General features: G+C 28.9%; 1 protein-coding gene across 1 annotated transcript; it reads right to left on the bottom strand.

Moving 5' to 3' along the window:
• Nucleotides 1-215: 215 nt before the first annotated feature.
• Nucleotides 216-13,198, bottom strand: LOC132938825 (endoribonuclease rege-1-like). The gene is given in 10 exon segments (XM_061005833.1): nt 216-345; nt 2,492-2,599; nt 3,548-3,772; nt 4,845-4,929; nt 4,932-4,937; nt 5,900-6,013; nt 6,016-6,090; nt 6,093-6,116; nt 9,782-9,887; nt 13,115-13,198. Coding segments are annotated over 10 exon segments (936 nt in total). The 3' UTR covers nt 216-236.
• Between the last annotated feature and the right edge of the window lie 5,739 nt (nt 13,199-18,937).

The following is an 18,937-nucleotide window of genomic DNA, read 5'->3' as shown; positions in this document are numbered from 1 at the left end:
TATTATTTTTTAACTTGGATCAACAAAAATTTCAAGAATACACTTAATTATCTTGTAATTATAGTTACATATATGAGTTACCTATAACTAAATTTATAAAATAATATATTGTATTATTGTAATTTAAAACTTATTGTTAATAGAGGTAATAGTATCTTATCAAAAAAATGATTTATTATGAATAACAATTATATTATTTAAACTTAATATAACACTGGCGGGTAATATGTTTGAATTCAAGCAGGAAAATGAAAAATATTAGGAGCAAACAAATGTGGATAACGGCAACTATACTGATCATTTGGAAAAATGATTAAATCATCAATGAACATGAACATAATGTGCCTAAAAATGTACAGAAAAAATATATTAATAATATACATAAATGCGAGTAAAAATATGCATTATACCAGTTTTACCATTATACCTATTATTGAGGCAGTCTATATAAATAGGTAATTATAATTTTATCGAATGATTAAGGATTAACACTACCCCTGCGTCCTTGTCTATATGCAACACATAATCTATCATAATATTCTAATTATCAAATGTAACTCGCATTAAGTTTGTTTTTGATCATATCAAGTCAACTTACTACTATTATTAACCCTTAAATGTTGACTAACTGAAAAAAATCTCAGTCAAACTTCAATAGAGATTTTTCTGTGTAATTTAAGGCCAGTGAATTTGGTCCCCTAAGATTTGAGATAAGAGTTACATTTTATACGACACATCATTAGGGCGGTTCCGTTTTCCTCCAAAAACGAGATACGATTTACCTCCACACAAAATAAAGGTTGGTTTCCATTTTCCTCAAAATTATTTTCGACCAAAGTTATATCTATTTTCCTCCAATATTTTAGCAAATATTTTTGTTGTAGTATTACGTTCCGTTTAATAAAGATAGAGTAAAGCTAGGATCACATTTTGCGCTTATCGGTTGATGATTACATATTCTGGTATCGGATATCTATATCAGCTATCGATTAAGCCTAATAAAGATACGTACATATTATAACATACATTTCTTTAAACAGGTATTCACTTGTTGCTGAAATGTCCAATAATTATTAAAAAATATAATATTATAATTTATTTTTTTATTTTTTTGCTATGTTTATAGTATATTGTGTGGCAAGGGCGGGAAGTGAGCTATTTCAGTAGCGGGCGACGTGTGTGGCACGAGCCGTAGACGAGGGCCGCATTTCGCCCAAGACTGAAATTGCCTTCCCGCTCGAGCCACGCATACTATTTTTTGTCACGCCTCTGCGTTCATCTATCGCACCATCACGGCAAAGGTAATTCAGGCTAGGATCTATGCAACAACCAGACTATTCTACGAAAACAATATTTCATGAAAGAAACGATTTGGTTTTATTTATTTTAAGCGCCATGCATAGAGGTTATAATATGAATATAAGATGTAACCAAAAGTTTATGTTTTGTAAGGACCGTGGTATGGATTTCAGTATAAATAATAATTATTTTATCAAAATAAAATAAGAATAAAAAATGTAATCAAGGCAAAGGTAAATGCATTATGCGGGGATCTATGCAACGACCAAATTATTATACGAAAACAATTTCATGAAAGAAAAATGTTTACGCGTCATGCAAGGACGTTATACTATGAATATAAGATGTAACCAAAAGTTTATGTTTTATGAGGACCGAATTATAGATTTTAGTGTCTGTTTGTTCAGAGAATACGCGTGATATCTGAGCTCAGTACTCTTGGGGAATTCCACTTTACCGCCCGGTACTTTTGGGGATTCCCACTTTACCGGCCGCTGGACGGAAAAACGTCGCTTTCCAACGGTTCAACCGTCATCGAAAACTAAACTTTCGGTGCAGGCGGTGACAAAAAATTATTTATAGGAAACTATTTTATTATTTTATTTATATTAAACATTATAACCTGACAAAATTTTTTTTTTGCTATGCATAAATTATTTGTATCAACTATTTTATTATTTTATTTATTATTTATTGGAGGAAATTGGACAGTGGAGGACAACGGTATCTCGTTTTTGGAGGAAAATGGCTACGGCCTAAAAATATGCTTGTTTTTTCTGAATTTAACTGGGTATTCCTGAAGATTTACTACTTACCAAGGACTCAATATTTTATTACTGTATATTAATTATTAATAGACACAAAATTAGTTTAATGCTTATACACATTAATTTAAAAAACCTGATTATAACACAGATGTTTTTCAGAGTTCAAATATTTTTTAGAAGAATTAATTTAAATCAATATAAATTGATTATTTTAACATTTATTTATAATTATTAAATAAACACAATCATCCAAATAATACACCATACCTACCTAAATGGCTAAATATGACTATTATATTTATACATTTTAATATGCCTTAAGCCTTTAAACATTTATTATTTGCATAACAATATTATAAATTTATAATACACTAAATGCATACAAAACATAGGTTATTATATTCTAAATAAATTATATAACTTACCTTTTGCGTATTATTTCTTGGTACTTAGTGTGTTCATAAAATAGGTCCCGAAAATTGTCATTGGATACCACAACTCCACCACATTTAATAGCATAATCAAGCATGATTCTAAGAAAAAATAATAAAGGAAAATATAGGTAGTAAGATATATTTTTTTAAATAATAAATTCATTATTAAGACTTCAAATAACTTTTGAAATAAAATTTTTGACAAATACCTAAATATTTTAAGATCGTATCAAGTATAGGTACTTCTACTACAAAATAACAATTAATGAAGCTAAAATCTTATTTATTAGAAAAAAACATAAATATATTTTAGTCTTTATACCTACTGTATAGAAATAAATTATTAAATTAGTTTCACAATAAATAATAATATGTTACTTTTGTAATATACTATTTTTTTTTTTTTTATTATTTTGGGTTAAGGCTTCGACTACTTAGGTCATTAGCCTGTGGTACTGTAGATTTTGTTTACTCGTGATTTGTTTTGGCAGAATTTTTAATTTGGGCACCCGTAGGTATCTGCCATGCCCGGGTGGGGGGGGGGGGGTAATTATGGTAAATACAAACTTTATTTATAACTTAGATATACAGACTTTATAAATTTATTATAGTATTAACAATATTTTTACTGGATGTTATACTTATAGCGCTGTCCATTAGTTTATAGGTCTATGACTATTACAAAGGCATATTCATGGTGATTGATCGGAGGGATCCAAAGGAGGGAGGTTATATAATAAAAGTGTGAGGGGCTCTACCCTGCAATTCATCTTAGAAATAATTGGGCAAGTTGTATCAATAATATGTATCGTTACTGTTTATATGTAACATATTCATAACATGAGGCTCGTTCAAAAAGTAAGTATTAACATTGTCCTAAATTAGTTTTTTTAGTTTAATTGATTGTTATTACTAATAGTTATTAGGGTATATACTTGATAGAATTTTCATATTTTATTCATGGTATATAATAACTTAATAATAATTACATTAAACAGTAAGACCTAAAATAATTAGATATATAATAGTAAAAAAATTTGAGATTACCGATCACTGTAGCATGTTAAACGAATGTTTTTGACTTTTCTACTGGGTGTAAAATAAATATGACCATCGTTTATCAACATATTTATTATTGAATGCGTTTCTGTTCCAGGCTTTCCTCTAAAATGTTGGGGTATCATAATTTTCACAAATTGAAATCCTCTCTGAACAAAATACTGCACACATATAAGCATGCCTTTTGCAGAAAATTTCTTATGGCTTCCATGACTAAATAAATAAACAACAAAACTATTATTTATTTACATTTTAAATTTTGTATGTTATTACTAAGTCTTATTCTTAGTTTAATACGGTAGACACTACATAATTCGAACTAAACGCTGAGTCTCCTGAGAAAACCTCTATAATTAGAAGAAAATACATGTATTCCGGTCCCCTCGATAATTCGAAATGTTTGTCGATGGGGACACACTCTACAATTCAATTTTTTTTCCACGAACCTCTATAATTTGAATTTCATTAAACGCGATTAGGTATATGTATGTAGGTACATATAAAGATTATGAACAATCTTTATATATATAAATATATTTGACGTACTCGTAATGAAACTAATAACGACGGTGGTTAAATATTATCGTAGTTTATAAAATGTTATCTTACCTTACCTACCTAATCTAAACTTTAATATGTAATATATAGGTACATAAAATTGTTCACCGCTCTTTTATTCGAATTAATTTGTCTTCCCTCGATTATTTGAACACTCAGTAAATCGAAAACCTCTATAAATCGAATTTTTAACTAGGTCCCCTGAATTTCGAATTATCGAGTGTTGTATGTATGTGTAGGTAGGTACTTTGTATGGGGGCTATTAAATATTAATAATAGATTTGTAACCTAACCTAACCTATTAATGAGGTATAAAAATTGATTATTAATAAAATAGTTTTTTTATATTTACAATAAAACTTTCAAATTTATATTAATGGTTTTTGTTTATGTTTATTATAATTAATTTTACAGTTACAAATAAAAGATTTGAGAAAGGTATTGCTACATGTGTGTAAAGTACCGTGTAAGGTTAGGTTAGTAAATACTACCGATCACTGATCTATCTACCAATTATATCCTGTTCAGTGCACACACATAAGTATGTTAGCCTATTGGCTATTTGGCTACCTAGGTACCTATTTGTTGACTAGTAGTATTTGAATCAAAATATAAGTTTAATTTTTTATTATAGAAACAAAATAATTGTAATCACTTCTATCCTTAAGTCTTAATATTATTATAATTGTATCTAACATTATTGTAAACGATGAAAAATAAAACTTACGTATAACCAATATTTAAGCCATCAATAATAATTGGTCTATGTCTTCCAAGGTCCGTTGTAGTTGTAATTGGTGAGGTCATTTTTTAGCAGGTTCTGTAAAATCAAAATGTATAATTAAAAATAATTGTAAATAGGTTAAATTTTACTTTAAACAACTAGGTATTATTAGTTTTAAAAAATTCTAATTATTTAAAAATATACTAAGTATAATAAGTACATTTTATATATTACATACAAATATATATTAAAATCTAAACTATATAAGTAACAATATAAAATAGTGGAATTGTGTATAATTTAATATGATTTTAAATTTTCAAACTTCTTAAGTGTAGACTATAAATTATTATTTATTTGTGTTTCTAAATCAACATAATTAGTAATTACTATGGTTCGGGACTTGTTGCACTAAAAATGATCGAAATATGCAATCAAAATTATCAAAATATGCTTAAATATATGCAGCTAAATTTTATATTATTTTTGAAAAATACATAAAACATATTACAATTTTGGAAATAAAAACTCAAAAATAAGTGGGTACCTAAAAAAATAATTTGAATATATATTGATTAATATAATGAACAGTAGATGTGTTAAGGTGTATGACCGCAGTAGGCAAATGTTGACAGTCACCGGTGTAGGTTGACAAATACCAAAAACCGTAGTGAATATTGACGAAATTGTCTTAATGCGTTCATACACGGGTGATTGTTGACATTTACAGTCAGTGTTTGGTAAATGTTGACCACACTTGAAGCACAATATATGTAAAAGGTATTTTTGTATTTTCGTATGATTGCATGTTTTGTGCATTTTAAGCTATCGTGAAAACACTGAGATAAACGAACACGTATTTACTGATTTTTAAATTATTAAATAAATGCAAAATATGCACTTTTCCTAAAGTATGACAAAATAAGCAAAAATATACAAATTTAAACTTTGTATTTAATTTTGCCATTTCATAACACAAATTTATAACTTACCTAGAATAATCTACGGCCACTACAAAAAACATGCGATTGCAAGAAGTCCAAAACCCTAGTAATTACCTTGGTGGATAAAATTCACCGGCGATTGTAAAAGCTGATTATGCTGTAAAGGTTGACCAGCAGATTGAACAAATTTATTAGACTGTTGATGTACTGTGTTCTTATAAGGTTCACACCAAATTCAATGTATTCATTTAGAATTTCAGAATAGTTATTGACTTGACGAACAATTTCAGCATTATTTTGTACTTTCCATAATTATTATTGGTAATAAAGACTCATAATACTAGTAAAAGGATCCAAGGTAAGATCTAAAGCACCATTATTAGCTATATTGGAAGATGTTGCTTGGTTAATTCTAATAAGTTTATAAGTAGGAAGAAGTTATTTTGATTTGGTTCTCGGTCCATAGAAGAGTTTAAATTTTATTTTTACATGACAAAGTTAGTATTTGTAGATGTATTTTTCTGAATTTTATTAAAAATTAAACTTAGACCACTACTTTTTCTTTGTATTTCTTGGTGACTGATTCTTATACTTCAACATTTTTCATAATATGATGAATCTACAAAATACTTAATTTAATTAATATAAATATAATTATGAAGGATTATAGTCGTAAAATATCTACAATGTTAATGGCAATAACTAATTGGTAAGAAATATGAAGTTGAATTAAAATTTTTATTTCCTAGGCACATTTATTAATTACTAAAATAGTAAAGTATTCTACTAATACAACTAATAACTAAAAAATGTGTAGATCTTATGTGTACAAAAATTTTAAATGGAAATATTTTTATTTAAGTATATAGTATATATTACTATAATTTGTTTTTTATGTAAATCAATAAAGTACTACAATTAACTAAAAAGGCATAACACATCCATAATTCTACAACTATTTTTGTGATGTATAAAATATACGCAACAAATTATCATAATGTTTTTGTAATAAACAAGCACTAGAAAACTATTATATAAGCTTAATACTATTAATTTTAATTAAGTAATAAAGATTTCCAACATTTTACATCACGACAATTTTTCAAAATATATTTTATATTACGTTATATTAGGATATCTCCTTTTTTAAAGCTATAACTTATAAGGTAAGTAACTTTATTTCTGTCTTGCTAACTTTTTAATGTAACATTTAGGTATCAAATAATGTTTTTTAAATGGTGGCTCTCTTATAATGTTTATTATATTCAATTATTAACTCTATTAAATATTATGAAAAATGTTACCTATTGATTTTGAATTAGATAATAATAATAATTACATTTAAATCATTAAAACAGCTACTAACAGTATAAAAATGATTAGATTAATCTGATTAAATTAATTAGATATACATACTGTAACTTTTCTCATAATATATTAAAGACTATAGTGTAGGTAGGTATATACAATTATCTATACTTGGATAATAGAGCACTAGAGATAAGTATTTTATAAAACTGAATCAGGTGTCTTATTACCTAAAAATTACAAATAGTAATTTTCTTATAGATCATATTTTAATATTATTCTTTAAAAATTATAATGACATAAGAAATATACTGGTTACTTACTTCAATGAGTTCAAATTAATTATAAAAACACCTAATTGCCAGTCGTGTACATTTAGTACAAATATAATATATATAAATAAGTATTTTCAAAAATATTTGTACCTTATAAGTAATATATTTTTGGGCAGCTTTTAACCAAATAGTACCTAAATGATAGCTGGTCTTCAGGCAGGTACCTATACTATATGATTTAAATTCTCAAAAAAAAATAACTTTTTCTAGAACCTCTTAAATATTTAAGATAATAATATAGTTTATTAAAACCAAATTTGTAAAGCCATAAGATTGTAAGAATAGAGAGTAGTAATCCAAAAAATTGAATACAAATGTAAATTTATTCCCATTATTATTACGTATCTTAAGCTATTATTTTATCATCAAACACTCATTATTTCAAAAAGTATAAATATTTTTGAAAAAAATGGTTTCTAGTCGTTAAAAAACAAAATCATGGTAAATTATTACTATTTTTTTTAAGTTTTACTTCTTTAATGACCCAATAACCTAATAACCTCCCCCCCTCTCCCGTGATTACGCCCATAGTCCTAAATAAAACAAGTATTCACAAATATTTATACAAAGCATAGGTAATTGGGAACCTGCTTATGAGGGTTCGTTTTAAAGAGTTAAGAAAACAATTTATTTTATTTATCCCCCCCCCCCCCGAAAAAAAAAATAATAATAATCAGTACTCCCCTGAGCCTGAACCAAAGTGTTCGAATTTTACACGATCCGATCAACCATACAACTAATTATAAATAATCGTTTTTGTGGACAATTCAACAATTGCATATTGTGTCTACCAATCAATTTAGTTTTACACGGCGTAACTCATTTAGAAATAACACAAATACTGAATTACATATTTTTAATATGTAGGTTAGTTGATAGTTATCAAAGTTATCGTAGTTATTTTAATTAGCTAGCTATTTATTAATTTTTAAAAAATAAACATATTTTTATATGATTGTTTTTAAACTACTTAGCTATTGAGATATATGTAATTATTAACAATATTAGGTATCATAAAAACAATAAACTTAAGATGATATTAAAATGACAAATTATTCTTATGATAAACGAATAATATTTGTTAGAAAATTGGTTTGATAATTTTATTTAATAATCGAAACAAGTGCAATTCGATCACCTTTTTTGAACCCCAGTACAATTCGATCATTACCCTTTTCTTTCCCGAGTACAATTCGACAAAAGTAAGTGCAATCCAACATTAACGGATTTTTCCAACCCCCATTGGATGTTTTATCGAAAATTATTTTTATATTTCAGGTACTCAAAACTATCATATTTTTTTAAAATTATAATACACTTATTTATTTGTTGCTATGGAAATTATCATGGTTACTCTTCGAGGGAAGGAGAAGAGATAATAAGAATAGGTAATAATTAAAAAATAACTACATTTAAAAAAATCAGTTTCAAAATCACATTTGTGTTAAAATCGATAAAAACTATTGTGATTCTTCAAAAATACATTTTATATGTGGTGAGAGGTAAAATCGATATGTAGCGAAATCAGATGAAGTCGGAAATTGTACAGCTTAGAGGTAGTGAGTGGTTGGGTAGAGCGCGGTAGCAAAATCCTAAATACGCTGCTGCGTAATATTATATACTCCCGAGTGATTTATGTGTTGTTTGTTCATCAGAAAACATCAAACTATATCAAATTATAACAAACACTGGTACATTTATTTCCAAACATACATTATCACCGAAGTCGTAATAACTACAACTTTCCTATAATATTGAACGAATATAATATGAATTATAATCTAAATTCACACAATTATTCGATTATTCGATTAATTGATTAAATTAAAAAGTAATTAATCATTTTTGAATTTATCGATTTTTTCGATTAATTGTGTATAATAATAATACTTATTACAAAATAATAAATCAAACAGCCCTATATTGACTTACCAATGTAGCTGACTTTACTTCGTTAGTAGGTTAAGTAGGATAAACAGAAGTTATCATTAGTTTAATTATTTTTTTTTTTAATCACCTGTTGTTTTGTCTAGTTGTATGAAGAAATTCTAAAATTGAGTTTAAAATGTCCAATGAAATACTTGACAGCAATCCAAAATCTCTCGTCCTAAGACACCAATGAATAATCAGAGTGGAACTATATACGATTTTGAAATGAACGGCAAAATATAATATTAACGCGAAACGAAATAATGGTAAAATGTCGTGTGCACTTGTTGGCAAGTAATAAATTACTATGGCGTCGTAGTATAAGATACAAAAATCAATATCTACCTGTGCGTCATCATCCAGGGTTTCTGGGTCATTGGGATAACGAACAGTGTGACCAATGATGGCCGTATTCATCACTCACCCTTATATTTGAACGTCAATCTGCAGGTAGATTGGTTGGCACATTCACCGCCGTCAGGTTGAGCGCTATTGATTAGGGTTAATAATAAACTTGTTTGGTTGTTTACCTATGGAAAATACATTTTTATACTAAAAACAATAAAGAAAATAATATAAATTATTAATCGTAATAAAACTATTCTTGAAATTATACCTACCTACATTATGTAACTATTGATTTATATATACAAAATATTCCCTGGTAGAAATTCTTCACAGTGATTTTATGTTTGTACAGTCAATAAAACTTGGCAAATTGCATCACCCACTGCTAGTCTAAATATTACACAATCGCAGTCAATAGCACAAATAGGGGGGGGGGGGGGAGTCAAATAGAAATTACATGAACTGTGTTCCAACTGAAAATGTATTCAACACTAACCCGTGGGAGGCTTTCCCATCCATCCACCCCCTATATACTATGAGAACACAAATTAAAATAAAAAGTTTCTTTACAAGCTGAGCTCTTATACACCCCCTCCCAAAATTCGAGTACTGCTATAGTAATAACTAATAAGTAATAACGTTTATCGGTCACATCACTTACCGTAATATCGTCGCCAATAATAATTATTATGGAGAAATTGTTGAATTCTGTGAATAACGCAGCGTATTCGAATTTGCTTAAATAGCATAATATTGGAGCTGAAATTCAAATCGATAGGATATCAGAGGCCCGTGGCTCATCTTTTTGTGGCCCGCAGATAATGTTGACTGATCGAGATTTAAAATGATTCAAATTTAAAAAATAAATTCAATGAGGTTGGTGTTCCTGGTTTTTACAATTTTGTTCCAATACGATATGTAGATACTCGTAAGTGTAGTACTTATGCTAGTAAAATTATTTCTATGTTTAGTAGTACTTATCAATGCGAGCAACTTTTTTCAATAACAGTAATAAATTACCCGTTAGATCCAGATTAACCGACACACATCTAAATGCAGTATTAAAAGTGGCTTCGTAAAATAATATTTCTCCCAAAACTGAAAAGTTTTTGGGAGAAAAGAGATGTCAAATATCGTCTAAAAAGAATTATTAATATGTTTTTTTTGTAATTTAAAAAACACCTATTTTCATAAATAATTAGTATGATTTATATTTTATTTAAATGTTAATGTTCATTTTTTTTTTCATTTTTTAATTTAGTTGTAATTGCTGTATTCGTGAACATAAAGAATAAAATTTAAAAATGTGTACAAAATATTTATTTTTTCGCTACATTTTTATGTGCGGCCCAAATAGTATAACTATTATATTATATCAATATATATAACTAAATTTAACCATTGAAATATTATTTCTATTCCTAATATTATTCCTGTATGAACATAGACACACCTAACCCATTAGAGTTAAATTCTATGCCCTTCTCAATTCTCAAACGATGGCTACAATGCCTACAATATAAAAACAACACCCTCTCCAAGTTTTAAATTTCTATCCATGCAGTTGATTTTCAAACTCATCAGAGTGGTTATTTAGTTTTATCCCCTTAGGAGTTGATTTAAAAAGTATATTTTCTCAGGATTTAAACTATCTTCATACAAAATGTCATCAAAAATTAGTTTTTCAGTAGATTTATCTTCTATTCAGCCATAGAAGAATATGTCTCTTATGTTCTATGGTATAACCTTAAACAACTAATTCATAACATTTTGTGACTATAAAGCATAGATAATAAAGATATGGATAGGACATAATGGTAAGACCAGCGGTATTCAAGGGGAACAATTTAGGCCAAATAAACCTATATCGAGTATCGACTATCAATATAAAGGAGCCTCAGTTGCCTTCCCCTCCGGAACGCGGCCTCAAATATATTTAACATAGGTGTGGCCTATCCATATCTTTATTATCTATGCTATAAAGAAGATTAACGTATTGATTACGGTTCAGGGTTCTGATTTTCCATCTGTAATATGGGCCACTAATAATAATTATTATTTTATATTATTTGAAAACTTATGCATGTGAATTTTTTCATGCGGAATTCAATTCATTATTTTATACTTAACATCCAATGTTTAGACATTTTAAAACAATGACAGACAGATTCTCAAATTATAATGTACTGAACAATGGTCCCGGTAGTGAATGGACGGAGGTGACACAATATGTTGCATATAAAATTGATTAATATAATGGGTCAAGCGTGGACGACTAAATCATGGTTATAGCTAACGTTAGGGGCCTTAGCTAACGTTTTTTAAGTGAGCTATGACTTCAAACCAGTGCCAATATTTTGCAACTGATTTCCTGAATCCCACCAATCTATCGTATTTTCCGGGGAAAGGGCAGTGTTACGAATTTCCAAATTTACTATACAAATCGCATGCGACTTATTATTCGGAGAATAAAAAACACCCAACTCACGACTCGTCCAGTCATTCGAGTACTGCGATTGTCAGTTTGGTGGACGGTGGAGTCACTGCGTCCATGGCCCACGGATTACCTAGTCGGTATCGGGAGTTTGTCACGTGGTTGCCACTGCGCCGGTTTGACGTGGACTGTATCTGTGTGTTTATATTCCCATGGCAACCAATTATATATATGTATTTTGAGATTTCCTATGGAATTTTTTGTATATAAATGGTTGCCATGGTAACACATATTATTCATATAGAGTTAGCATTTTTATTGGGCAACGAAGTGCACGAGATCAGCTAGTATACAAGTAAAAAAATTCCAGTCGTGGCCTAGATTCCCAGACTTATCCTAAAACATAAATAAAAAAAAAAATTTTAATATTCAAGTTTACGCATAGTTAGTGACCAAGATTTATGATATTCAGACAACGCATCCGAACTATAAGGTAATAATTATTATATTTCTATGATCTTGAGCTGGACAATAACGGTATAGCGTCATTTACCTAGATAGTTTTTTTTTAACGCACCCGCAAAGACCGACTGTGGTTGTCACTCACTTCAGAGTAGCACACAATTATGTTTTTTACGTTAAATTCACGATTATTATTGGATATTCTTACTTTTTTTTTATGATTTGATCGCAAGATTAAGGGGATACTTCGCCGTTTCGGGCAGTTCTTTCCTTTGTAGCAGTATAATTTATTATAACAAATAAAGTATAATTGTATAAACACATAATACCTACTAATGTTTTTCGCCTAAAGAAATAAGAAAGTTCTTAACTGTATCCAGTTCCCATCTCAATGTCACCTTCGGCTCACACATTATTATCATTCGTAACTATAATTACTTATAGTACCTAATGTCTTAATTATATATTATAGCTTTTATTTTAAGATAACTTTTAACTTCCACGCTGTCTTACTTTTTCTTCTTCCTCTCTGATCAAAATTTCTTCTTCGTGTACGCTCCTATGATTAGTTTTCCTTCGTAGCATATGAGTGGCCATTGTCTGGGGTTTCAGTCTCCTCCGATGCCACCAACCGTTGCATTTTGTATCTGCCATCAACTTTTGGAGCAGTAAAAATGCTTTGATGTTTTCTGATTTAATTTCATGACGAATTCGAACAATATGTTATCGGATAAATACGTTGTTAAATGATAACACACGATTGTGTAAAAAAGTTGGTGCTTTTGACCAAAACAAAACAAAAATAACTAATATTCGTGTAATGCGTTATCGACATACCTACCTGTTGTGCATGGCGCACTAATTGTGAGAGCGCTCCATAATTTTTTTCGCACACAGTCACTCACGCCTTACACTATTACAGTAATGATCAATTACTATTTACTAAGCAAACATTTACACGACCTGCACGCAAACACATAGAGAATTGCCTATATTGAACTCCTTAAAACGGTCGGCATCGAATCCCCCCCAATAACAATAATAATATTCGAATACAACAATCTGGTTCAATAATTAGCCGATTTTGTTTTATTGCGAATTCAATAAGAAAGTAGGTTTTTTCTGGAGGGAGCGGGGTCCAATAATTCCGACATAATATAATTAGGCACGGATATAAAGAAATAGTTTTTAATAGATTATAAGAATAGAAAATAATTGTTTTATTATATTTTATTAGGTATATCAGTATGACCAGTATAAGACATAAATATTAAAATTCCCCATGGCCTCGTTCTGCCCCACTTTCCCCTACATACGTAATAGATATTATCTATTTTATTGAAGAAATATGAACTGAACCTACTTATAGCCGCCGCCGTCGTTCTGTAACGAAATACAAACATGAAGTAAATTAAAAAGATTCTACGACAATTATTGTCTTGTTAACAAAGCAAAAATTCAAATAGATTAATAAATAATAATAGGTTCCTAAAGAAATAGTTAGTTGGAGAATGCTGAATGGTGTGCGTCGTCAATTTCTTGCAATGTTTGGAATGTTTCGTGAATTATTGATGTGTATCTAGTATGAGTATTTTATAAAGATTAAAGTTAAACTATATTTCGTATAAATATTTTGTTCACGGGAAAAAACCATGTCCTCGCGTGCCTACATAAATCAGGGTCTGTAAATGTGTAAGAATTTTTAGTTTTCTTTTTCTTTTTTGGAAAGGTTCTAAGGGTCCAGTACCCCTGGAAACCCCCCCCCCTTCCCTCCCGTAAATACGCCACTGAAAACACGTTTAGCTTAACTTTACTTTAGTCAAACTACCTATTCATTACTTCTCGTCAATTATCAGGGAAATAGTCATCTTATAAAATATCTGTATCATCACGCATACAAAAAGTTTACGTGCAATGCACTCCAAAACTACTCAATCGATTTTGATAAGATTATGATGCTCAATGTGTGCGATTTGGTCAAACTTAAAATATAGGATAGTTGTTATTATATCGATAAGTTACCCTTAATTTTTTTTTTATTGAACATGCTTGAGATTTACGATTAAAATTTTTGTTTAAAAATGGTTTCTATTGTTTACTGCAGCTTACAGTAATATTATGATTAATTGTTTTAAAATATTTAATGCAATAATATCATTAATATAAAAGATTTTTAAACTTAATTTCTAATATAAGTAAAAGTATATGGTTGGCATTTAAGTTTTAATTTTGACAAAATGTATCAAATTTAAAATGTATAAAATGTTCAACTTTTATAGCTACGGATTGAAAATTAAAAACAAGGTTCCACGTAAATAGGTAAATATATAAATTACTTTATTCACAATAATATCATCAAATATACTTAGTAATATACTACCTAATATCACAGGCTGACTGACCGTTTTCGCTCAGAATCGTTTTTCTTATACAATGATAGTATATTATTGAATTCAAATTTAACACCATCCATTACAGTGACCTACTTGTAACCTACTGTACATCAGAGCAACATCCACTTACCCACCTTTTTGTTTAATTGCAAATCTCAATAAAATATATTGATGTTTTTGATCACGTGAACATATAGTAGCTTACCGGCCCTTATGAAAATTAACAGAGGTAATAATAGGTAAGTACCTACTAAATATATTTAGGTACTAACAATATATGTTGTATTAAAACACAAGGCTGATGCTTTTGATTATAGTAATAATATTTGGCAATCTATATATATAAAAATAAGTGTACATTTTAAATACATTTTATAACTCAAGATCCACGAAACAGATTTCGATAAAAGTTTCAGGGTATATTAGGATTGATATGTAGATGGTTTCTGTGAAGTTTGTACGCTGTGCAATAAGTGGTTCCGGAGTTATGGCCTCTTAAGTGCACACCTGGCGACATGGCCTATAACAACAATAACGTCTATATAATAATAGTGTATTGCTTGATATCGGTTACGGACATGTTTGTTGATTTGTATTATTATTTTTTGTCAATATATTTATATATAATTGAATGTTTGTGTTGGTGTGTAGATTCTTCTGGGGAGAAGATGGGCTAATTTAAAAATGGTTAAATTTGGTTTATTAATCTGATTTTAGTACGGTTAGGTTAGGATTTTGTATTAATTGATTATATTAATACACCATAGGTAGAATATGACAAACTTGGTATAACTTGTATACTTTAGAGTTGAATCATACACTTACGTGCAAACATCATGGTGTCCGCGATCTACCGCAGGTAGATTGCTTACCTGATAATATACTGCTGCGAACCAGAATTTTTATTCTAGACAACAGAAAAGTTAAGATTAATTTTGAACACCATACACCGAATATTAAATAACGAATTGAACAAAGTTTGAGTCTTATAGAGTTAATACATTTAACGGGCAACGAAGTGCACGGGTTCAGCTAGTAATCAATGAATATTCAAATACTATTTTTTACGTAGACATAACTACTTTTTCGATAAATTGAGACTCGATATTAGTCAAAGAACGTAATAGTGTAATAACCGTAACTACACACTTGCGGCAAGCGACTGCAGATATCATAATGTAAATAAATCGAGATATTCAGCTAGTTATAAATTTACAACAATCAAAGGTGGACCACAAGAAAATTATATCAAACAACTTATATAGATTTCAATTTTAGAATAGGTAGGTTGTATCTTGTATATGTACTGATAGTAGGCGTCTCCGGTTAATTGACTCCGTAGGCCAGGGCCCAGGGGTCGGCAACCTTTTTACCTACACGGGCCATAATTTGTTTCAGTTTTTAATGGAGGGCCGCATACAAAATTAAAATATTAAAAAATATAATTTTAACAAATAATACTAATATATTTACAGATAGCAACAAACATATTATGAATTTAACATTGCAGTTGTGCTTATTAACTAATTTTTAATTAAATACATTAGTAGAGACAATTTAAAAGTTTAAAAATAATTATTAATTAATTCTTGAATGCAATTTAGTATACAAATATTAAGTTACTAGTGTGATTTTTGAGGTTGAATTTTTCCCGCCAATTCATTTATATCCGCTTTTAAATTGGATGTTGATATCCTTAAAACAGCGTTCAAGTGTTCATCGCTTAACCGTGAACAATATTTATTTTTTCGGAATTTAAGTATTGAGAATGTCTGCTCACAAATATATGTGCTACCAAAAGCAGTAATCATTTTTTTAGCAAAACTTTTAATGCCTTTAAAATCTATTTCAGAAAGACTTGAATAAAATATTTTTAGGTCATTACTTTCTTTAAAAGCATTTTTAAGAATATCGTTGTTTTGCAATTCTATGACTATAGAGTGATGTTCATCACTAATTTTACGTTTTTTTGACATTGAATTGATAGGTTATTATAAAACAGTTGAAATTTAAACTTCACGTTGGAATGTTTCGAAACGAACTGCACTAAGTCAATAAGGCCATAACCAATACGTATTTGTCATAATCGACGATATATACATTACATAAGATTAGATTACGTTTTCGATCATAGCTTATCTCGCATTGATTAAATATTATTTATATATTTAAAACAATTTAAGCTACAAAATTAAAATTTAAACACCATGAATTATATTTGGAGGGCCTCAGCAAAAAGTTCCGAGGGCCGCGGGTTGCCGGTGCCTGCCGTAGGCGATACATTTTACCTTATATGAATTATATACAATGCCTGGTGCTTACTTGACACTTGACAGTATAGGCATTAGGCATTATGCTTAACACCTAAAGGCATTATAAGAAAAATCACATTATATTTTTCAAATCAATATATTCATCACGGACTAAGATTTAAACGCGCCTGCGATGGGCATTTATTAATGATACGATATTATTATCAATCATTTGCGTGATTTTGTTCTTTTGTACTGCTAATTATAATGCCCTGTCACTATTATTGTTATCTCCCCGCCATCCATAATAATAAATACATTAGAAAAAACGGCCAAAATAATAATAATAATAACAAATACCTATAGTATATAAATGGTAATAACTAATTTTTTGAACGCGTATTAAATTTTGTTAAGATTATAATGCAAGCATATGAGGGGTGGCAATCCAAAAAACGTACCATGCCAAAATCTTATGGAAAAAGACATCGATAAGTCAATATTGACGTCGTCGATCAAAACGTAACATTTCCTGGTCAAATACGCTATTCCATATGACTAGTTAATCCAAAATGAACAATTTCCATACATAAAAATGATAGGTATCTATAAAATCAAAACGTTATGTTTCCAGTTATATGCTATAAAACGTACTCATGCTGCCCATATTAAAAAAAAAAATAGGTACCAATTTTATTATAAACGCGTACTATTTTTTTATGTCAAATAGACACGTTTTTGAAATATCTAGGGGGCTGTATCGTTGGATTCAAAATGGTATGTATAAATGGTTTGTTTTTATCGGAAATGTATAAGCAGGTTACAGAAAATTGCTTCTTCAGAAAAATCAGCATTTTGGCAAAAGTAGCGGATTTCCACCACTCCTCATATTATATAAGCGACTACAAAAGAAATAATAATTGAGCACTATAAAATCATTTTTAAGATAGATATAATTAAAATTTTTTAAGATTTCAGTGATTCCCACAATTCTGGAGTTTAATGTGACAAAATAGGTTAATACATAGTAATAGTCCGGTCCGTTCTTTGATCCTTAAATTATTAAATTATTAACACGATACATTTATTAGTATAGATAGAGTAAGATGACAAACCTGAACGACTTGGCTACAAAAGCTTTCGGCCGGCTGTCAGGACTATAAAAACCAGTACCAATAAATCAATAGAGTGAAAAGGAAATAGGTTATCAGAAATGAGTTGGAAAATTTTAAATCTACAAATTAATACATGTTTCAGAAGATTCATTCAACATAATATTGTATTGAATATGTTTTATTCAGAAAACTCGTAAGAGTTATTTTGTAGATAGTTTGCCAAGACGACAATAACAATTGTGGGAGAAAACGATAATATATTCAACACTTTAATCACACATTGTTTACAAATAAACAGGACTAGCACTAAAAAATGTCATACATTAATATATGTATATATATATATATATATAAAATACATAAAGTACCAAATACCATTCTGCTATATCAGACTATAATTAACAATAAATTACACAATTTTCTAATTATAAACAATTATATAATTCAAATACAATTATTATTATATTGTCGATAATATTGATTACATATGTTTAACTTCTTGACATTCAATGCAATACTTAGTTATTTCCAATTTCTAATATTCATAAAAAAAAATTTAAAAAGCAAGGGAATAGT

Source organism: Metopolophium dirhodum, chromosome 2 (genome assembly GCF_019925205.1).
Source record: "Metopolophium dirhodum isolate CAU chromosome 2, ASM1992520v1, whole genome shotgun sequence".
In the NCBI taxonomy this organism is placed as follows: domain Eukaryota; kingdom Metazoa; phylum Arthropoda; class Insecta; order Hemiptera; family Aphididae; genus Metopolophium; species Metopolophium dirhodum.
Note: the sequence above shows the minus strand (reverse complement) of the source record. Positions and strands in the feature narration are given on the sequence as shown.